General features: G+C 36.9%; 1 protein-coding gene across 3 annotated transcripts in view; it reads left to right on the top strand.

Annotated features, from left to right (window-relative positions):
- LOC577627 (RNA helicase aquarius) overlaps window positions 1-22,195 on the top strand; it is a 55,121-nt gene extending 32,926 nt beyond the window's left edge. Inside the window, exons 16-41 of one of the 3 annotated variants that reach the window (XM_003725417.3) lie at window positions 153-245; window positions 1,102-1,202; window positions 2,713-2,739; window positions 3,358-3,457; window positions 3,984-4,175; window positions 5,303-5,472; window positions 6,362-6,471; window positions 6,961-7,092; window positions 7,746-7,895; window positions 8,306-8,375; window positions 8,714-8,824; window positions 9,519-9,628; window positions 10,035-10,170; window positions 11,744-11,911; window positions 12,393-12,434; window positions 12,951-13,088; window positions 14,696-14,767; window positions 15,371-15,558; window positions 16,175-16,346; window positions 16,542-16,712; window positions 17,276-17,361; window positions 18,257-18,368; window positions 18,890-18,952; window positions 19,619-19,732; window positions 20,404-20,750; window positions 21,453-22,195. In XM_003725417.3, coding sequence (XP_003725465.2) covers window positions 153-245; window positions 1,102-1,202; window positions 2,713-2,739; window positions 3,358-3,457; window positions 3,984-4,175; window positions 5,303-5,472; window positions 6,362-6,471; window positions 6,961-7,092; window positions 7,746-7,895; window positions 8,306-8,375; window positions 8,714-8,824; window positions 9,519-9,628; window positions 10,035-10,170; window positions 11,744-11,911; window positions 12,393-12,434; window positions 12,951-13,088; window positions 14,696-14,767; window positions 15,371-15,558; window positions 16,175-16,346; window positions 16,542-16,712; window positions 17,276-17,361; window positions 18,257-18,368; window positions 18,890-18,952; window positions 19,619-19,732; window positions 20,404-20,750; window positions 21,453-21,477 — 3,200 coding nt within the window. In that variant the 3' untranslated portion in view covers window positions 21,478-22,195. The remainder of the gene's footprint in view (window positions 1-152; window positions 246-1,101; window positions 1,203-2,712; window positions 2,740-3,357; window positions 3,458-3,983; window positions 4,176-5,302; window positions 5,473-6,361; window positions 6,472-6,960; window positions 7,093-7,745; window positions 7,896-8,305; window positions 8,376-8,713; window positions 8,825-9,518; window positions 9,629-10,034; window positions 10,171-11,743; window positions 11,912-12,392; window positions 12,435-12,950; window positions 13,089-14,695; window positions 14,768-15,370; window positions 15,559-16,174; window positions 16,347-16,541; window positions 16,713-17,275; window positions 17,362-18,256; window positions 18,369-18,889; window positions 18,953-19,618; window positions 19,733-20,403; window positions 20,751-21,452) is intronic. The other 2 variants (XM_030998655.1, XM_030998654.1) reach the window with 2 other exon arrangements.
- The last annotated feature ends 864 nt before the right edge of the window (window positions 22,196-23,059 follow it).

The following is a 23,059-nucleotide window of genomic DNA, read 5'->3' as shown; positions in this document are numbered from 1 at the left end:
TATTAAAGGTACTTATAGTAGCATCTCGAACTCAGTTGCTATTTGTGTAAGTATTAAATTAAGACGAGCACATCGATCATACCATTCTGATGGACAGCTGGACATGAACCCATATTTTATTCCTAAACTATTTCTCTGTTTTTTTCTTTTAGGTTGCCTTGCCCTTCCGAAGCTGAATCTTCAGATGCTCACTCTCCATGACTACCTGCTAAGAAACTTTCATCTCTTCAGACTAGAATCCACATGTAAGTTCAACACTGTAAAACACATTACCCTGAATTCACAAAGGAGGTTTAATTGAAACCATGGTCAAAAACTTAGTGTAAACCTCTACAGTGGATTAAAATGAGCATATTTAAGCATATTATTGTGTACCCATTGGACGTATACAGACTACACTTATGGAGGTTTAAACTATGGGTTAAGATATATCTCCTGTGTGAATTCAGACCATTATCTTTTATATATTTTGTACTTCTTAAATTACTACATTTATGTTAATACGGTGGGTTCACAATCCACAGCGCCATCTAGCGACACCAGTGTTTAGTCAATTTCATGTAATGCATCAGGGGAAAAATTCAACATTGTATCAGCTATGACTACGTGTTGTATATACCCTGGTCTTGCAGATAAGGCGATTTAATCAGAATTTTGGTGGGGAGGGTTTAAATAGCTTAACCGGGAGTAAAATTTTGCGCTGATTCCAAAAATGTCTTATTGACCCTACTCACAATATTTTGAAATGAAAAATTGGCCTTCCCCGGCTTGACGGTGGGGGCGAAATTAATTGTGAATTCACCCTATTGTCCTCCTTCAAAATGTGCTTTGTATATTTTACTTTTAACACTGTCATTGTTTGAGTAGTTTATGTTTTATGATGATGATGCAGCAACTACATTTCATATGCAAACCCTGTTTACTGAATGGCATTACATTCTTGTAAAGTGATATGTGAGTGACGAAGATCATGGCTTCTACTATACAATGGCTTCCTTCTACATGTATATACTAATCACTCTCTCTTCTTAGATGAGAATAGATATCTCTTGACCCGTACTTTACAATGACTTCTTTCTTCCCATCACTCTCTCTTCTTAGATGAGATTCGACAAGATGTAGAGGATGCAGTGCTGAGAATGAAGCCCTGGAAGGCTGAAGATGGTAGCTGCTTCTTTGGAGGATGGGCACGTATGGCACAGGTAAGCGTTACCATGACCATGTTCAGCTAGCTCCTTACCGGTTTGATTTGCCATGTGAACAGGCCATGACCATGCTTTCAGCTAGCTCCTTACCGGTTTGATTTGCCCTGTGAACAGGACATGACCATGCTTTCAGCTAGCTCCTTACCGGTTTGATTTGCCATGTGAACAGGCCATGACCATGCTTTCAGCTAGCTCCTTACCGGTTTGATTTGCCATGTGAACAGGCCATGACCATGCTTTCAGCTAGCTCCTTACCGGTTTGATTTGCCATGTGAACAGGCCATGACCATGCTTTCAGCTAGCTCCTTACCGGTTTGATTTGCCATGTGAACAGGACATGACCATGCTTTCAGCTAGCTCCTTACCGGTTTGATTTGCCATGTGAACAGGCCATGACCATGCTTTCAGCTAGCTCCTTACCGGTTTGATTTGCCCTGTGAACAGGACATGACCATGCTTTCAGCTAGCTCCTTACCGGTTTGATTTGCCATGTGAACAGGCCATGACCATGCTTTCAGCTAGCTCCTTACCGGTTTGATTTGCCATGTGAACAGGCCATGACCATGCTTTCAGCTAGCTCCTTACCGGTTTGATTTGCCATGTGAACAGGACATGACCATGCTTTCAGCTAGCTCCTTACCGGTTTGATTTGCCATGTGAACAGGCCATGACCATGCTTTCAGCTAGCTCCTTACCGGTTTAAAGTCCAACTGCACTACTTATAACTACTTGCACCCTCTGTATAGCAAACCATGCGTAATTGGTGCCTGTTGGTCCTCCATGATCCTCTTTTCCTTATGTTAATTGAGAGCTGAGTTGATGAGATAACCACCTGTCAGTGACCTTGCAGGGAGGTCTAATCCCCCTGGTCAAACTAGTACAGATGAGCTTTAAATTACCATGCAAACAGGCCTTTACAGGCAATCAATATTATGTGGTATATACAGAAACTATATATTGTAATACCTTTGTGATATAATGGGGGATGAAGCTGTCAATCTGGTGACCCAACAATTGCTGTGGCGACATTTACTCCAGGCTTTATTTCATCAAAGGTATAGGGTTAGGGTCGGTATAAAGTTGTATATACCGGTACTTGTCTTGTTCAGGATTGACTGTAGGGCAATGATGCAGGAACTAGTTTAGGATTTCTTTCCTAGTGTCCTTGAATTTCAGATGACTTTAGTTTTCGTCCAATTTGATAGGATTTTAAAGTTATCGGAAGGTATTAAGAGTTAATATATTTATATATATATAAGAGGTAAAATATTTCTTCTTGCTTGGACATGAGATTGATCTTATTCTAAGATTATATTCATATATAATCATACATATCCAAATTAATTTCCTACTAGACATGAAATCTACAAACTGGGAAGATGTTGTGTTTACATGCCATCTCGCCCCCTTCCTCTTTCTTCTCCTTACACTTCCATCTCTCTCTCTTCTCTCACCTCTCACATTAAACTATTGATTTTTATTGTTTTATTTTTCTGTTCGTCTGCAGGCAATTACATCGTTCTCGGTAGTTGAGGTAAGAAATTGTTTTGGTTATCAAAAGATAAAATGATATGAAATGAAATAATTTCAAATTGTTCGTCATCAACATATAAATGTATTATGAGCATTTAGCAGATGGGTTTTAAGCTATTAAGTACAATTTGAGTTTGATGTAAGTCATATTTTCCTTGGAATTTTACTCTTAGGCTTGGTATTCAATTGGTCTAATGTGAAAGGAGACAAACTATACAAATTTCTTTACCTTATTTATTGTGGTAGTATCGAGTTTTTAGGCTGACTGCAATATTTCTTGATATTCTGTGTGTTTCCCATTTTCAAAATTCTGTTCATGCACATGTGTGCTTGTTTTCTTGTGCAACTATTCATTCTTTTGAAATCTCAGGAATTCATTAACAGTTTGTGATGTTTGTTCTTTAGATCTAAGATTATGATTTGCAAATGTTATCAATATTGGGTCAGTTTGTTGTTGTTTTATATCACTATTTGAAATTGATTTTCGTACTACATGTTTAGGATGATTTATTTGTGTCAAGTATTCTTTTTCTACAGAGATCCTTACGGCAGTTATTTAATAAATGCTGAGTTTTAAATAAATTACAAATAAATGTGATTATTTTGATGACTCTTGCAGGTTTCTAAACCCAACATTGGTGAGAACCACCCAGGCAGCGTGAGAGCTGATATCACCTTGACCCTAAACCTCCGTCAACATATCAAGTCAGAGTGGGAATGTAAGAAATCATGATATACTTTTTGCCCTCTCATTAACTGAAGCTTCTTTTGAAATCACGATTATGTCCTTTCATTTCAGATGTATTTAGAGATACCTGAGTTTGTAGTAACTTTGTAATTTCAGTTTTTAGTGACATGTGCATGTACAATTACATTATTATCATTATTATTATTTATTTTTTTTAAACCTGAGAGTAGTGTTTATTAGTGCAAATGTGCAAAAGGGAAGCTAGACGAGTTGAAAAATATGGTGATTCAAATAAATGTATGATGAAAATACAGAAAAGAATGTTATATGTATCTTTGGAGTTTTGCCACAAAACATCTGTATCAGCCTAGATTTTTAGTGAATATTGTCACTGATAAGGAGCTCCTGTATATAGGATCTCCTCTCTGTTAAAATGCTAAATAGGCTCATTGTTGGTGTATAATATTGCAGTAATCTAATCTAATGAGAAGAACTTCCCTACTTCAGACTGTTATTGACAATGGTATTCATATCCGTGTTTGTTTCATACTATCCAGCACTGAGGAAGCATGATGTAGCCTTCCTTGTCACGGTCCGACCAACCAAGAGGATTGGTAGCACCTTCAACAACAACAAGAACAAGAACAACAAGAACAAGGAGGACTTCATTGACCAGGTTGGAATCGCCTACGTCCGAGGGTGTGAGGTAGAGGGGCTTTTGAATGAAAAGGGAGAAGTGATTGAAGAAGGTATGCACAACTGAACAGTTTACTTCTGTACCATTAAAGGGATAGTTGAGTTCTGTTGCAGAGGGCGCAACACAAATCATTTTTTTGTGAGATAATGAAAAACTGAGTGTCAAATTTGAAAGAACATACAATTTAAATGACAAAATCATCCTTGTTTGATCAAAATCGGTTCAGAGACGGCTGAAATATCCATAATTATATAACAATTTCTAATATTTGTGGAGCTGAATTGGTATGATCGTATTGGCTAAATTTCACACATTTGGGGTAAAAAATTACCTTTTAGCAATTTTAGGTCTTCAAAGGGCACCAGAAATGTCACAGATACGACGATGAGCAATAACCATGCCCTTTGAAGGCATTTGCGGTCTGAAAACAGAACTCGACTATCCCTTTAAGTATATGAATTCATTATTACATATATTTAGATCGAATATGAAATTTCTTTTCCCATGGACCCATTCCTCTTTGAGTATTGAAGAAAGTAGCAAATCTCTCTGACCAAATGTTTGTATAATTGAGGAAAGAAAATGCAGATTGTTGGATTTTGCGTTGTTTAGCGAGGACCTCGAGATTGGGCATTGCTGGTTTGCATCTAGAGTGTTTTTGTGTGGTGATAAGACTTTTATGATATGGTTCATGGAGCTCAAAGTATCATAACATTATTACTGATTTTCATACATTATTACTGAGCATTAGATTCATTGTATGTGCAGTCGTAGTGTGCATGTAAGGCAAATAGAGGCAAATGCAAATGTGTACTATGACAACAAAATGGGGCCATGTGTGACATTAAAAAAAAAATACTACATTGATTAATGCAATGCTCCCTCAGCAGATCTTTGAAGATGCTTAGGTATACATATCGAGGGGTCAGTGACACAAAGACGTAACTCCATTTTAGCCATTTTGAAAAAAAGTGGTTCGAGTGTTACTGAGCACTTGGGCCTTAAGGAGTTAAGTCTATGTTTCACTAGCCATTGACTTCAATGGGGTGTTTCCTGGAAAGCCCACATTTTCTGAACATTTAGATATTAAATACTCATTTTGGCAAAATATGGAGGTACGTCTTTGTGTCACTGAACCCTCAATATTTCTTTTTTTGACCAACTTTGTTATATGTTCAGGTCCAGAACCCAAGCCAGATTTTACAGGTATCACCAGGACATACAGAGTATGGCTGGACTCTAACCAGTACCAGAAGGACATGGCTAAGACAGCGTCTTCTGGGACAGAGGATGTCTATGAGAGCTTCAATATCATGATGAGAAGGAAACCAAAGGAAAATAACTTCAAAGTATGTCAAAGTTATCCATAAGATCAAGTGTAACTTCTTTTCAGATTCAGATTTCAAGAGATTTGTTTCCTTTATGGGACATTCCATGTCAAATCACCCAATGGTTTTAACCCGACCATTTTTTATTTTGATGAAACTTCGTGTACTTGTTGAGTGTGATCTCACAGCACCAAATCTCAAATTTTAGGTAAATCGGGTGAGGGGTTTGGGAGATACTGCTCACCAAATTTTGAGATTTTTGGCAAAAATGGGGGTGGCCGTCTGCCTTTGAACCCTTATATCTCGGGAACTAATGGGTCAATCGTCAGAAAATTGGTATTGTAGGACAGGGAATTTAACAAGAATAAGAATTATATTAAAATCAGCAGATTCTTTGGGTGATTTGACCCTCAAGAACAATGTTATTTCAATAGATATGTATAGTTCGGGAGGGGAAGTGTTTTTGAACGATTATTATCACTGCCCTCATCTTTGTATTTCAAGCCTATGCACAATGTGTGTACAAAGTCCGCTTCCTGGGGGATTGGTATTCCTAGCCTACACATGTATGCACGATTCTCCTGAATATATCCAGGCGACCTCTGTGTCTATAGTAATTCATGGACTTACCCGTTGATTACTAAATCCTCATATTCCTCATAGGTTAAATACAGAAACCACCCTGTGCCAGTATTTATCTCTCAAGTACGAGAGGGCAAATTCACAGGTATGCTTTGCCAAAGATGATATTGCTACGACTGAGATGTCAGCTTGGATCCGTTGATTTAGTGTCTGATGATGCATTTGCTCTACCACATCTCTCCACGAGAGGGAAATAATCTCATGAGCTATTCCTAGTCCTAGGCCTTCTGTTCTGATGTAATGAATATTCGTCTGTCCCCACTTGTAGGCTGTACTGGAGACAATCCGTGACCTGATGAACACTGACTGTGTAGTACCTGACTGGCTACATGACATCCTACTGGGGTATGGAGACCCAGGAGCAGCTCACTACTCAAAGTAAGACAATACCAGGCCAGTGTTTCACAATATCGGCTTAAGTAAAAGTTCTGGCAATGACATCCCATTGAAATGCATGTATTAAAAGTTTCAATGGGATGTCTGTGCACTTGCATTTATGAATGTTTTTGTAAAGTGATGTTACTTAATAATTTCATAGTGATGTCTGTAAAGTTATAAATTTGAAAGGGATATTACATGATTGTATTATTTCAGAATGTAGATCAAACTGTTTTCTATCATTAAAACATACATTTAAGTTTATTTGATACTTATTTGATACATTTTATTCTGATTGTGATACATTTCAAGTTAATTTCAAATGGAAATATGAAGAGCATGAATTTAAAAGGTCCAACTTCAAAGTTAACTTGTTCAATGAATGCACATTCCAAGTAACATAAATGATTACCGTTCCTACTTCTGCTACTATTTATCTTAACCTGTAAATTTGATTATTTTATCCCTGTTTTGGGATCCATTTTACAGGATGACCAAGCAGATTGCAACTTTGGACTGGAATGACACCTTCCTGAACGCTGACCATCTCAGGGCTAGCTTCCCAGACCATTCGGTCAAGTTGATGACAAATGACCCAGCTAAACTAGTGCCTCCTTTTAGGTCAGTAATACTCATATGAGGTGTATTGTTTGTGAACTAGCTCCAAGTCAAAGTCAGAGATAGAAATTAAGAAGGTATATAAGCTGCTTGTGCTAGATCTCATCTAGTGGATGCAGTGAGCAAGGTCAGCATGGAGGGCTAGTATACACAACTGAACATGAACATATTCAGCTAATGACAAACTAAGATTTGCATAATAATAACACATCAAGGTGGCAATACTTATACCCTGCCCTAGTCTGTATGTTGGCCTTGTTTATTATTAGTATTTATGCTGGCCGTTTTTCTTCAGGCATAGTGCTATGGGGGCTGCTTTTTGCCTCGAAAACTGTATATATCAGTGGTGCTAGAGTGTCACTAATACTGTATGTGAAATATGAAGGGAAAAAAATATTGTCCAATTGACGATTGCTCAAGTTTAACTTAGATAGATTATTTTTTTAATTCAACTTTAAAAACAAACAAAAATATCTAATTCTATAAAAGCAATGGATGCTAGGATATCAATGCATATACTATTAACCCACAGCAGTAGTACCAGTAACTTTATTTGCTTGTTTAGCCAAGTGCTACTGGTATGAAATTTCAATATATATGCTATGATGCTTGGCACAGACAGACAATACATAAATCTCCCTTTTTTCTCTCTACAGGATAACATTTCCAGATGCTGAGAAAGGAGGTTCTTCAGGGAAGAAACGCAAGAATGAGGACACCTCTCAGACGAAAGCCAAGAAAGAAATCATTGTGGAACCCCACATCATCCCTAACCGAGGCCCTTATCCATACAACCAACCTAAGAAGTAAGTCATCATATTTGCGATCTTTTTTCTTATTTCAAAAGAAATATTAGGTCTTATTATTTAGCAGACATTGATAATTCTGTTTATTGCTAAAATTGTTTTCTTCCCCAAACAGCAATTTTGCCCAAATGTCTGAAATTAGTTATCCCTCTGCCTATAGGAACTGGTTGATCCCATATTATGCCTATGGGAATTAGAGTATCCAGTTGTTATTGGGTTAACTATGGTTTTGTGTTGTTCCTGAATCCATGTTAACTCAACATTCAGTCAAAGGGAAGAAGAATATGACTTAAACATACAGTTGAATAATGTTTAATTGAAGGGAACTCATTTGCTTAATATATTTTGAATGATGCAGGGTTGTAAATATTAGTTTACTACCTTCTGTGTATTTTTGTTTCTTTCTTCAGGAATGCAATCCAGTTTACCCCAACACAAGTAGAAGCCGTCAGAGCTGGCATGCAACCAGGCCTTACAATGGTAAATCTATTCAGTTTCATACCAGATCAATTATCTTCTTACACTATTGTCTGCTAAGTAATCATGTCATTTAAAATAAAAATAGGTATTCATCATGTTGTCACAAAGCATTTCAAGCGTAAAGTCACATTAATATTAAAGAAGGTGGATCCAGGAAATGTTGTACGGTAAACTAGAGCACAATTAAAAAATGGGGGTAATATTAATTACAAAAATCATCACCATTATCTATCATAACTTCCAGTAAAAGTAACACTTGTTTGATGGGTGAATAGCATTGTAGTTTGTAGATAAGGATAGGAATGGTGACATTTTGTTTTTTCCTCTCGTGATGATAGGTTGTTGGACCTCCTGGAACTGGTAAGACAGACGTAGCTGTTCAGATCATCTCCAATATCTATCATAACTTCCCTGAGCAGAGGACCCTCATCGTCACACATTCCAACCAGGTAAGAACAGGTGCAAAGTCTGAAAGTGACAGATACCTGATCCCGGCCCCCCCCACTCCGAGAACGGACGGACCCCATGCGTGTTGCCAAAATGTCCTTTTCGTAACAAAAGAAAAAGGTTGACCCGTATTGACTTTACACACCGGACTTATGCTGAAAAGGGGGGGTCGGTTGGAACACGCATATGCGTACCCTAAATAACACTGAGTGGGGGGGGGGGGGGCGGGTACCTGATAAAACTTATCTTCAGTGATAACAGTTACCTTGTATTTCTTTGATTCCACTCAGTTCATATAAGCTACCACTAACCAGGATGTACATGTATTATATTCCTATCACAGTCACTCTATCTACAGATAACTTCTCTATGAAACTTGCAGCCTCGAAGAAGAAAAAATAAGTGTTAACTACATTTGTTCAGATACACATTTTTTTCTTCTTCTTTAAATTGATTTGGAGTAAATGATCATGGAATTTTACCATATTTTATTTTATACATTTATTAGCGAAACCATGTGATTACTTAATTTTGAACTAATAAATATTACAAATCATAGCCAAATGGCAAAAAAACATTTCTTCTTGAAAGATGTACTAGAGGAAACTACATAAAGACCACTTGCCTATAAAGATGACTTTTCTTGTCTTTATTTTCACTGTAATTTCATTTTTCATTTTGGTTTGTCTCTTTCAGGCTCTGAACCAGTTGTTTGAGAAGATCATCGCATTGGATATCGATGAGAGGCATCTGTTGAGGTTGGGTCATGGTGAGGAGGCACTGGAGACAGAAAAAGATTTCAGCAGGTAAGCTTGAAAAGTGAAACGCACCATCTGATTTAAGGTGGTATTTGTGATAGCATTTTATTTGAACATGGAAGCATACCAAATTTTAATGGCCAAGGAACGTAGAAGTCATTTGATTATTAAATGTAAATTTCATCTGATTTAAGTTATTATTTGTGATAGCACTTTATTTGAACATTGAAACATAAAATCTTAATGACCAAGTAACTGAAAAATCATTTGAATATTAACATCTAAATTTTGAACACATCTTCATCTAACTTAGACCAAGGGGATCAAAATGAAGTATTGAGAAATCAGTCCATTAATTTCCAGTTTAAGGGTTAAACGAAGCACTCTCTGTTGGTGTAACCATACGCATTGAAGAATGGACTTATGAAACAGAATGTATTTGTCAAACCATCAGGTACGGTCGTGTGAACTATGTGCTTGGTCGTCGCCTGGAGCTGCTCAAGGAGGTGGAGAGGTTACAGGAGAGTCTTGGAGTTCCTGGTGATGTGTCATACACCTGTGAGACAGCCGGTCACTTCTATCTCTATCAGGTAGGTACATGTAGCAGTAGAGAATGGCATGTCATTAAAGGGATTGAGTAACTTTGCTTCAGATTCTTAAAAAAATCCTGGATTTAGCTCATGCTGCAATCATAATTATATACTTTTAGGACATACATGAATTCATGACTTTTACAAGCCATTTCCATGTCTGATTATCAAGATATTTGTCTAAAATAAATTTGAGAAGAAATAAGAGAGTGAGGAATTTTTAAAGTTTTATCACAAATTGGCATCTCTGTGATGCACCTTCTTTGCATGAGCATATAAAGATCATTTGCACCCAATGGTATAGAGATATCGGCTGCTTTGAGAGGCATGGCTGTTTTATAGGCTCAGGGGGAACGCGCACGCATCCTGTCATGACCCTAGGGCGCGCCTCAGGGTCATGGCAGATGTGCTAGTTCCCGAGAACTTATAAAACAGCCAGACCTCGAATATTAAAGCAGTCGATATGTCTTTTATATGCTGAATTGAAACAAAAATATACCAAGAATTCTTACCTTAACCTTTTATTGAGTAAAGATTGGTTAAAACATCACAGAAAATCTAAGACAATGTCTGTTTATCTTCAATGGAAAAAATGACTGACAGTTTCAATCATTTGGGAATCGCGGACAAAAAGCACTGTATGGTGTCCTTGCTCGCACACAGACAATTTTTAACACGTAAAACCAATCGGGGATTGCAGCATGAGGGCACTTTTTAAAAGAAAAAAGGGTATGGCTCAAATCTTGACTGCAATTTCGACCAATCAGATGGCTAGATTTCTAAAGAGAGGTATATAAACATGCTTACTGATAGTTTCATTTATAGCATGTTTCTCTCCCTAACCCCTGGCTACCAGCCAAGTCATTCACCTGCCAAGAATAATGGCATCTTTATGGGTGGAATCTATTTTGCATACATTGGTCGTTGCTATATCGGACAGGCCTCTGGCAATCATTGTAGTTGTCAAGAGAAACCTTTGAGCAAGAAGTATGCATTAATTTGGGAAACATGTTTATTGTAAAACCTTTTGAGAAAACAAATGGATTTGAGCTCATTTAAGTTCTTTAGATTATTACTGTAAACAAGATACGCAAGAGACAGAATTCCTTTCAAATGGGAAGCAGAAGATAATCACGAATCATCTTAAATGTTTTGACCATGAAACATAGGTGGAAGTATTCCTTTTAAAGAGGGAAACAAAAGCTGTTTTTTTTATTATGTGAAGCATCTCCATCACTTTGAGCGTGAAAGAAAAGTGGAGGAATTCCTTTCAAAAAGAGTAAAGAAAAGCTGTGCATGAAGCACCTCATAACTTTAGGCATGAAACACAGGTGGAATGAGGTCCTCAATTAAGGGGGGGGGGGGGGGGACAGAAACTATTCATGAAGCATCTCATTAAATTAGGAGTGTTTCTTCTGGAATGCCCCCCTTCATTCAGTACATGGAATATTGGCTCATTTGCACCATGTACTAATTGGTCTAAAACAGTTGCATGCACACTCAATGTCAGCAGTGACTTTAGAGATGGCAGGGACCATTCTTAACTCTGACCATCCTTCTCCTTCTATATCAGGTGGTGGCACGTTGGGAGAAGTTCCTGAGTAAGGTGAAGCCTAAGGGTGGTAAGGAGGTTGCGGTTGAAGACATTGTCACTCACTTCCCTTTCCATAAATTCTTTGAGAATGCCCCCCAGCCAGTATTCAAAGGGGAGACCTACGTTCAGGACATGGACATTGCAGAGGTATGTACAACCACAATATATATGAAGAGGCTTATCCTTGTCAAATTGGCACCAATTATTTGTTATTGTTTTCTATTAAATTGTATGAGAAAAAATAAAATCTACATTAAAATGACCTGTGTAAATTAAAATTTAAAAATGCATTAAAAAATATCATATATTTTTGGCTTACTTGCAAAATCTAGAAACGGGCTACACGTGTGTAGATTTTTGACAAGTGCCAAAGTGATGCAAAACTTATCTTTGTGGTGAATTTGGGATAGGGCGATTAACAAAAATCTGAAAAGGCTGCTATGACTAAAACAAAAATAAATAAAAAGTTTTCGTGAAAATCTGATTTTTCTCTCCAAAATCTGATTTTTTAGGATGCTCAGTCTGTTTTTTTGTGTCAAGAGGTTGGCGTCTCTGATAATGCTATAATCTTCAATATGATGTATGTATTAAAATTTGAATGATGAATTGTATTTGCATTGTTTTCTAGGGCTGCTACCGCCACATCAAGAAGATCTTCCAACAGCTCGAGGTAAGGACATCTAATGGTTGGAATTTCTGTATTTTCACTTTAAATTTTGAGGATTTGTGTGCTGCATTTTCAGCGTTTCTACTAAGAACTCTTTGAAGTCGCCGTTTTGTTTAAACATTGTTCTCTTTTATATTTGGTATTCAGCTGTAAACATTCAATTTTTTACATAATTTAACTGTCTTTCATGCATTTTCTAATATTGACAGGGTAATTTATATTTTATTATAGAAATATTAAGTGATGAAAGTGGTAAATGAATACAACTGCAAATTACCAATTTGACAATCAGAAACAAACTTAATTCATTAAAGATTTCATTAGTTTTAAGTTTAAAAAAAGTATTATTTTCTACTACCAGTATTTGACAATATCTCATTAAAGGCGGTGCCATAATGCTAATTGGGAATTTTCAGGAAAGGTGGAAACGTACGTTATGAAAGTAAGAAAAACATGTTATTTAGCATGAGGCTAATGTGAAATGATAAGACTAACATCACATATCTCTCCTCCAACCAGGAATTCCGAGCATTTGAGCTACTGCGAAGTGGGAAAGACCGGTCCAAGTACCTCCTGATCAAGGAAGCCAAGATCATCGCCATGACGTGTACGCATGCTGCCCTCAAGAGACGAGACTTAGTCGATCTTAGGTTCCAGGTAAGTTCCTGTCTCTCCAACAGCAAATAGTGATTTACCATGGTCACTACGTCAAATAGAGACTTGAAATAACATCCTGACATAATATGATTTAGAAAATAAAAACATATTGAATAGATGGTATTCAAATTCAATTCAATTAAATTTCGGTTTTATTACAAATATACCAAATAAAAAGTCCAAAGACTAACAATAATTGGCTCACAATGTATCATATAAAAATGCATTAAAAACAGTAGATCTAAAAATTCAGTAATAAATTAAAGTACATTGCTCACATTGTATCATATAAAAATGCAATAAAAACAGTTCATTTAAAAATTCAGTAATAATTTAAAGTATGAAAAAAAAAGGGGGAAAAAATGATTGTAAATTATAAAATGGTGATAATCAGTTTGTCAGTGAATTGAGAAGAAAGAAGAAAGAAAGAGTGAAAAGCGGAAGAGAGGGAGAGGGAAAGGATAAAGAGAAAAAAGAAAAGAGATTTCAATTTATGACAAAAAAATGTAAGCAAATAAATGAGAATTGAGTTGATTCAGCTTAACAAAACATTGTAAAAGTAAAATGCACATATAAGGAAATGCCAAATGATACATTAATACGAATGCCATAATGGAATTGTTATTATACTGTTTAACATTGGTGAATGTCTATGACCTATACATATTGGTGAAAATTATTAATGAGTAATTATCACAGTGTCAGAAAATTGAGAAAAGGAAATACGAGACAGAAATAGAGTGGGAGAGGGGAGGAGGGAAAGGAGAAGGAGAAGCAGAAGGAGAGAGAAAAAGCTAGAGAAAGGGAGAAAGAGAAAGAGAGACGGAAAGAGGGAGAGAGTTCGAATAATGACAATACATTGTAAACAGGTCTAACAAGATTTCAGTTGATTGAATTTAGCAAATGAACAAGAGAGGGAACTGTCGATTGTTTGTAGCGCCGAGTTCTGCATCGTGGCAGGGACAAATGATCGAAGTTTCTTAAGCTGCGGCAAGTATTCACATGGCGCGGTTGTGGCAGGAGATGGCGGTGTCTTACAGAACCCAGAAGTGATTTCGCAAATTGCATGAGGATCTCAACACGTCGGCTATCAAGAGATGAAATGTCAAATTGGTGAAGAAGGTCATCATAGTCAGTCAGTCGAGTAACAAATCATACGAAGAGCTCTCATCTGTACTCGTTCAATTTCAGCATACTGGCGCAGGGTTAAACTTGATCCCCAAACAGGTACTGCATACTCTAGTATTGGTCGTATGTACACAGAGTATATGAACACGAGATCCTCCGGTTTGACACCAAACTTCTTGAGTTTACACAGAATGAAGAGGCGACGTGATGCATTTCCAACCATGCGTTTCACCTGCTCTTTCCATTTAAGATCATCCTGAACGATAACATCAAGAAGTTTAAAAGATGAGCAGGATTGCAAGGGTACATGGGGTATGTAATTTATTTGGTCGTTGTCTTGGTAATTAAACGTGGGAAGGGGGGGGGGGGGTAGTCAAACTATCGTCTACCTCCACCTCGGATTGTTAAGGAGGTATTTGACTAGCCCCTGCACAATATTTTCATCATTGTTATTGATATTTTTGTTATTTCCCCAACAGTATGATAACATCTTGATGGAGGAATCTGCTCAGATTCTAGAGATTGAAACCTTCATCCCTCTGCTTCTTCAGGTAAGCTAGTCAATTCAATGCAAACTCTTATATAATATCATCTTTGTGGAGTCGGGTTTACCTTAACACAGGCTTAATCACTTATTGCTCCAAGCAGCCGATATGTCAATGTAATGATAAATGATAAAAAAAGTTATTAATAAAATAATGCACATAATTACCATGAGGTCTAGAGTCTTGCAATAAGCACTATCATAGAAGCAATTTATGGATATTATTTAACAGGAAACAAGGAGATTTCTAATTAACATTCAAGTCTTCACATAATTGCATTAACATTTGAATGGCAATTGATGTTTTGGGTCCCAGCTATGGAAACTATGACTAATTAGTAGTTACAGAATGGCTTAGTCTAGAGAGATTTACCATTTTTAATAACGTTTGTGAACTCTTTGCTTCTACTTATCCACCATTTCATGATATATCTTTGGTTATTTTATGTTATCTCTTTGTTTGTCTTAGAGAATATAACATAGCCAATTATGTATAATTGAAGTGTACAAATACACAACAAGTTATTCTTCTGTGAACTGACCTACCAATGAAAAGCTATCAGATGAAAGTACATAAATTGCATACTCGACCCTATGTTTGGCATTCCAGAATCCTGAGGATGGTTTCAATCGATTGAAGCGATGGATCATGATCGGTGATCACCATCAGCTTCCACCTGTCATCAAGAACATGGCCTTTCAGAAGTTCTCCAATATGGAGCAATCTCTCTTCACTCGGTTTGTCAGGTTAGGGGTGCCTACCGTAGATCTGGATGCTCAGGGGAGAGCTAAACCAAGGTAGGAACAAAGAAAGAATCTTGAGAAAAATGAATATGATAATGGTGATGATGGTGATGATGGTGTTGTTGGTGAAGTCTCTCTTCACTCGGTTTGTCAGGTTTGGGGTGCCTACCGTAGATCTGGATGCAAAGGGTAGAGCAAGACTTAGGTAGGGACAAAGAAAGAATCTTGAGAAAACTGTATCATACTTGGGAATGATTATTGTGATGATGGTGTTGTTGGTGCAGCCTTTCTTCACTTGGTTTGTCAGGTTACTTTGAGGGGTGCCTATCGTAGATCTGGATACACAGGGTAGAGCTAAACCAAGGTAGGAACAAAGAAAGAATCTTGAGAAAAATTTATCATACTCAGGAATAATGAATGTGAAGATGGTGTTGTTGGTGAATTCTTTCTTCACTGGGTTTGTCAGGCTAGGGGTGTGTATGGTTGGATGCCTGACTTTATTTTGAATGACTTAAAAACTCTCATACTGCTTGTTGAATCTTTTGGTCAAACTTTCCTGAGTTTTCAGCTTTTGTGCCTTCCCTCAAACCAACTTGTAATTTATATTGAGTGTTCCTGTTTAACCATAATGAAATCACTCTTCTTTCTCTCGTGTATGAATTTATCACAGCATTGCCACACTGTACAACTGGAGGTATCGTAACCTTGGCAACCTGCCTCACGTGAAGAGGATGCCCGAGTTCCAGACCGTAAACCCTGGCTTGGCCTTTGACTATCAGCTCATCAATGTCGATAACTTCAATGGAGTGGGGGAATCTGAGCCCAATCCTTACTTCTATCAGGTAAAAATGAGAGAAATACTGAAACATTCCTCAGGTCGATGACAACTGTAAAGGGTGGCTATACAAGGAGTAAATACCTTACACAAACTTTCATCCATTTTGTTGTTTAGAAAAATATTTCAGAAATCAGTTGGGTAATTTACTTTAAGTCTTGTGTATGTAATTGCCTGATGTTTATTTCGATTTTGCTTTTAGAACCTGGCTGAAGCGGAGTACGTGGTGGCGCTCTTTATGTACATGAGGTTGCTAGGATACCCAGCTGAGAAGATCAGCATCCTCACTACATACAACGGTCAGAAGCATCTAATCCGTGATGTCATCAACAAACGATGCTCGGACAACCCAATAATGGGTCAACCCCACAAGGTCAGGTTACATTGTTTATGGATTGAAGAAATATTGGAGTGACGATAGGTGGATTCTACTTCTTTTTAAAACATTTTGAGGGAATTTGTGGTATATAATATATATATATATATATATATATATATATATATATCATCACAATGGGCAAGTAAAATTGCAGGAACTAAACCTATCTATTTAGGCCAGGTTTAAACCCATTGGTGGTCAAACTGTTCATACCATTTAAATCATAATAATTCTTTAAATTTCATTATGGAACAACAATAAATTCTATTGAATAGAGAAGTTCAGCTTTTTAGAGTTAAATCAGGCAGCTTAGTGGCACAAATAAGACGCATCCAGAATGCAAAAGACTCACTAGTTATGGATAGTTACCTCTATGTGAAAAAGTTATGATTTTCAAGGTGTTCTGGACTTGTCTTCTGTGAAACCTATAAGTCTGCCGTCTTGAATGTCTTATTGTTTGCCCTGCTTTATATGATGATGTCATCAAGAGTTAGCTTTTGACATGTGCATGCCTTAATGCTTGTATAACACTACATTGTTTCATCCCTCATCATCAGGTGACGACAGTGGATCGTTTCCAGGGGCAACAGAATGACTACATCCTCCTATCACTAGTCAGGACGAGGGCAGTTGGACACATCAGGTATGGTTATTCAGAGTTTTATGAAATGCCTTTATAGTAGCCTAATTTGTAGAAATTATATAACATTGCATATTTGTCACCAAATTGTTGATACATATAAGCACTCTTATCCTTTTTGCAAAACTGTAACATAAGTTCAGGTTTAAATCTCTAACTATATCAAGCGGGTAAAGTCAAGTTCGCTGAATTTTAGAGTGCCAACCTCTTTAACCTGTAACTATTCCCATAATTAACCAAGTCAACAAACAATCATATGAAATCCATTTTTCATCATTACTGGATTTAGTTTTTTTAATTAATTTGGTTACAGTAATTTGAACAGATGAAAGAGCTTGACACCTTATAAATAAGCAAGTAATTTAAATAAGGTTTGACAGCTCACTTTTATGAATATGAGCCTTTGTGACCAAGTGCATGTAATAATTACACATGTAGGAGTATTTCCCAAGCATCTCTGGTACTGTACAGGTTGCATGTGGGTTAACATTGCCAGAGCAAGGATAACACAAAGTTCTATTACAGATGCTTTGCCAGCAAAAGCTCCACAATCAATTTTCAATGCTAATCAAAAGCCTACCTATACCCTTACCCTATCTATTGTATCATTATTTCAATGTTTTTGTACTCATGCCTGTAGTAAAAAGCTGTTTGAAACTGAAGAATCTTTGTTATTTTATAATAATAATAATAATACTCAGTTTTTATATAGTGCTTATTACAATCACTAAGCGCTTCCAAACTTGGAGATTATTACCCCAGCTTTAGCTGTGCTGCCATTGCCGGCGCTCTAGCATTTTAAAGAATTATTGCCCGTGTAGTATGTCTTTGCAAAGCAACCTTTATATCTGGTCACTTTTAACGCTCGTATGTAAATGTCTTCTTTGTTTGACTACAGGGACGTGAGGAGGCTTGTGGTCGCCATGTCCAGAGCCAGACTTGGTCTCTATGTCTTTGGCAGGGTTTCCCTCTTCCAGAACTGCTATGAGCTATCACCAACATTCCGAAACGTAAGACCAATCAGCATCATAGGTTCATTAAGGATAATTTTAGTGTGCATAAAGAGGAATGTATGCAGGTGTTGTTGTTGTTTTAGTTTTTATGGCGTGTGTCATTCATTTATGAATATTTACGCCCTGTAAGTGGTTACTACAAAGTCTCCAACAAGTAAAGAGTTATTAGTGTAATTTGATTAAAATTTCTCCCGATCAGCGCTATTGTATGGGGTGTACCTTGTTTAAAAGCAGGACCGTGGTTGGATTTCAAAAGTTTAACAAATTGTGCTTAATCTTGAATTTCTTAAATATTGCCCGTTAGTTATTATCCTTGAATGACACAAAGATAATTTCTGCACAGTTTTTGCATTTTATGAATTCATCTCATGATTTTATTCGATGCTAGAAGAAGAAAAAAACATCTCCAAAAAATACAGAGAAACAAATTCTCACAAATGTATGATTTAAATCCAAGTAGGCGTTATTGGTATTGAATTTTATGACTTAATTCATATTTGTTTTTCTTGTGATTGCAGCTGATGTCAAGACCGATTCATCTTCATCTAGTTCCATCTGAGACATACCCACCACAGAGAAAGGTAACAAGGATAGAGGGTTGATCATCATAAAATGCAACCATCAAAATAACTGTTTTTTCTAACTGTCAGGTTACTTGCCGCTATACTAATAGGTTTTTTAAAACAGGGGAAAAAAAGCAATATCCAAATTTGCAATATCCTGTACCTATTTGGGGATCAAAGGACAAGTCTGGTCTAATAATGATTAAATACATCAAAGCAAGTTTGGATAAAATTGTTTGACTGATTTGAAAGTGCAAAATTTCTTGAAAACCTGTGTGATTAACTTTGTCCTGAATTTATGACCTTCACAATTCAATATTTGTGAAGTTGCATGCACACAGCAACATCAAAATGATATGTGCAAAGGCTTGGGGATATCAAAATATACATTTAAGGGAATGATATCACAAACTGATTCAGTTTTCTTATCAGTAAGGGTAGGTTTGTACAAGATATCATAATAAATTAAAAAAACCAAAAGATACTATAGGGGCTTTAGGAGAAGAATGGACAGGTCCAAGTTATTTTTTGTCTCAGTTTATCCCATATGTTGCTAAGTAATATAAATTGACACCAATACCATCATTCTAATTGATGTCTGCTCTGATCCTGACTGTAGTAGGACTCGCTAATTAATAATGTCTAGGACCTTGCCCGAATATTCTCATTGTTTTGTTTTTCTAGATCGGCCAGCCTCCACATGGTGGTGCCATGGTGATAGAAGACATGGCTCACATGGCTGGGTTTGTCTATGAGATGTACAATGACCGCATGCAGAGGATGCATGCACAGATAGGGGTAAGTTTGTTGGGTCCAATGTCTCTTACCAGCTCAACCCTGCAAGGGCCAGGGGAGGGGTGGCTTAATCACGCCCCTCCCCTTGCCAAGACAAGTTCAAGGAGACTTTTTTTTTGGGGGGGGGCGGGCCTTGAAGCCTAGAGTCTAAAGCACCTTTGATACCAAACTTTTAAAAATAAACAAAAGCAGAATTATCACCTCACGGGATAGTTAACTAGTGATAATTAAACAGATCATTTGAGATATAGATATGGAACTTCATGGGCTTATTGAAGAGATGCTCTATTTGTAATACGTGGCCAATATTCCATCTGCCCTTTGTTAAGGGTTAAGCTAAATTAAGACATGTAGAGGACCATTTTGCTGGATGAATTGTATAATTATTAACTATCAAGGCATGTTTGGCATCTTATAACGATGATTTAGATTATAATTTATTGTCATTAAGTTTTATTATAATGTGTTCTATCTGTATACAAATTTCACATCTAGATCTTGTCATGGATATTTAAATTACATATGAATGGTAGTATTGAATGCATACTACCTACACTGTATTTGCATACATTCAAACCTAAAGTTACTTTTCATATGGATTTTAAGATTGTAATGGAGTATTGCCTATGTATTGTAAATTTCTTATTCCTTTGATTTATGCTTTTGTTGTATAGCGCCAAAGAAGAATAGAACGTCTAGCCAAACCTCCAGTGTCTCACAAACCCCCTGGGTCTCACAAACCCCCTGCAAAGAAAGTGGAAGAACCCATGGAGACTGAACCTGTTGAAGAAGCCAATAAGGAGGTGGCAGACGCAAAGGAGGAAGAGGTGGACCATTCCAAGATGCCAGAACATCCGGGGGAGAGCAGTAGTGAATCAGAGGGAGAAGATGATAAGGAGACGCAAGTAATGCAGGGGCAGGCAGAGAAAACGAAGGGAAATGATGATGAGGATAAGGAGACACAAGACATACAAGGGCAGGCTGTGGCAGAAACAACAGTGGAGAAGGCAAAATCAGATGAGTAAGTTTACATTTATTATTCTAGCCCTCGAATGGTGTGTATCTTATAGGGGAAAAATCTGGAGGACAGGAGGCAAATGTAGTCATTGAGAGCAAGCCTGGGGTTCTTCCACACAAAAAAAGAGCCCCCATGAGCTATTTTAGTAATGACAGAGGGCTCTTTTTTAATACAAATTTCCATTGATTGTACCCATGATACTCCTAAATTCCTTGCCATTTCATCATTATCATTTATTTAAGTCTGCATTTTCCCTCTTACAACTTTAGATGGGGTAACTGACTTTCACTGCTAGCTTCCGTTGTTTAAATCAGTAATACTCATAGATATGTAGAGATGGGTGATATAGTGCCTTTTCGCGCCGAATAAGCATACATTTCTTTACACTATGGGGGCCTCCAGACACCACTCAATTCGAGGGAGAAATCCTGCACGCTAATCTTACTTTAATTTCATTGATTTAGGGTTTGAAACTCAATATTGTGTGAAATATCTGTATTTCATAATTATACTGGGGCGATTTTTAATTTTGCAATCGGCCCTGTGAGCAATCTGATGGAGCTCACGGGGGTGAATCGCCCGTCTCCCCCTTGTATTTCGAGCCTTGATGGAGAGTGTACTTAATCTAGTTTGAAAGCCGCTAAGCAGCTGATTTTGGCTTATTGACCAACATATTTATGACTATTTTCATATCCATTTTTACAGGACTGAAAAGATGGAAGAAACTTAACAGCTTGTGAAACTCGAGACATTCAGTGGGATGCAGCATGGATAGACCACAAGAAGAACAATAAATATCAACTTGTTGCTGGTTCAAGTCATTAACATGTACTGTAAAAATTCAGTGAGGATTTGTAAAAACATTTGTGGTGCCTGAGGGGTTGCGTTTAAATTTAGCCCCTCCCCCCCATATTTTTTGAGACAATTTTTTAAAGCGTAAAATCTTGAAAATTGCTCATTTTTCCCCAGAACAGATAAAACATTGGTTATTTGGTCTTGTTCTGGGGGTCATAATAGTAAGAAATGAAATAACCTTGGTCTTAAGAATTGTAGTGAAAACGAATGTTGAAATATGAAGAATGTATGATTTATGGATAAATTGCATAAATATGCTTCACGCTGCGATCTTGGTTGAGGGCGGGGCCAAATTAGCCCCCCCCCCTCCCCAGGGTTAATAGCATTTCTTTATTGCAATGTTACAAAATTGTTGCTAGGGTAGAACAAACATTATGACTCTTCCTGCCTAACACGGCATGTACGCATTTTTGTAATGTTATCAAAATAGCCCTACAAAAAGGAGTTATTGGTCACAGAAATTTGACAACATGTATTGCTCATTAGCATTAATAAGATTAGCCAGTTGTTAAATCTCAGACTCCACTGAATACCAATCACTCTTAAAGGCTAAGTCCCCTCCAAAAATAATTCACTTTCGATAGATGCATTGAGTAAAATTGGATAACTAATAAGAAAGTTATGAATTTTTGAAAAACTACGGAACAATGGAAATCACTTCACAAATTCCCATTTCCCAATTCAGTTATCAGTCGATGACGTCATTGCCTCACTAATGGCTTTATACATTATCCCATTAATTTCCTTTTTCGTCCCCAAAAACTTGATTTCCCCATGCTTTTGCCCACATGACCATTTCACAATCTTTTATGCACTTTGATACTATTTTCTAAATATTGTATATTCATAATCATTGAAATAGTTAATCAAAATTCACATTTTTCAGGATTCAACTGAAAAAATAACTCTATTTTAGTGCTTGGATGTTGGTGTGAGGAAATAACATTATTGGGGGGAAATGTGAAATTTAAATTATCAATATACGGTAAAGAAAATAATTAGTGGATAGTGAGGCAATAACGTCACATACCAATTTGTCTAGTGATATTCAAAGTTTTTCTGCTTCTATTGAAAGCAAGTAATATTTGGAGTGGACTTGTCCTTTAACAAGCTGTTTTGTGGCTCCAGATTACTCTGGCAGGTGAATTTAGAAATATAAATCTGTGCCAAAAATAATCTTTAATGAGCATGACGAAATGTGTCAAATATGAGGACACTTCAAGTTCCCTCACAAACAATTTTTTTTGGCATTAAATTTGATACGAAAATGACCCGTTGCAAATTATGCTACCTGCTCACTATATGGTGTTATATAGAATATGAGTTTTTCTATTTCACAATAATTACCATGTCAAGGGTTTTCTTTGTAATAAAATTCTTTTTTATATATATATATACACTTTGTACTCATTTTAGTCGTCTTTTCATTTAGGTTTTGAAGAATTCATAGAAATATG

This window comes from Strongylocentrotus purpuratus, unplaced genomic scaffold (assembly GCF_000002235.5).
Source record: "Strongylocentrotus purpuratus isolate Spur 01 unplaced genomic scaffold, Spur_5.0 spur5_scaffold_5, whole genome shotgun sequence".
In the NCBI taxonomy this organism is placed as follows: Eukaryota; Metazoa; Echinodermata; class Echinoidea; order Camarodonta; family Strongylocentrotidae; genus Strongylocentrotus; species Strongylocentrotus purpuratus.
The sequence above is the reverse complement of the archived record's forward strand: the minus strand, read 5'-3'. Positions and strand labels throughout refer to the sequence as shown.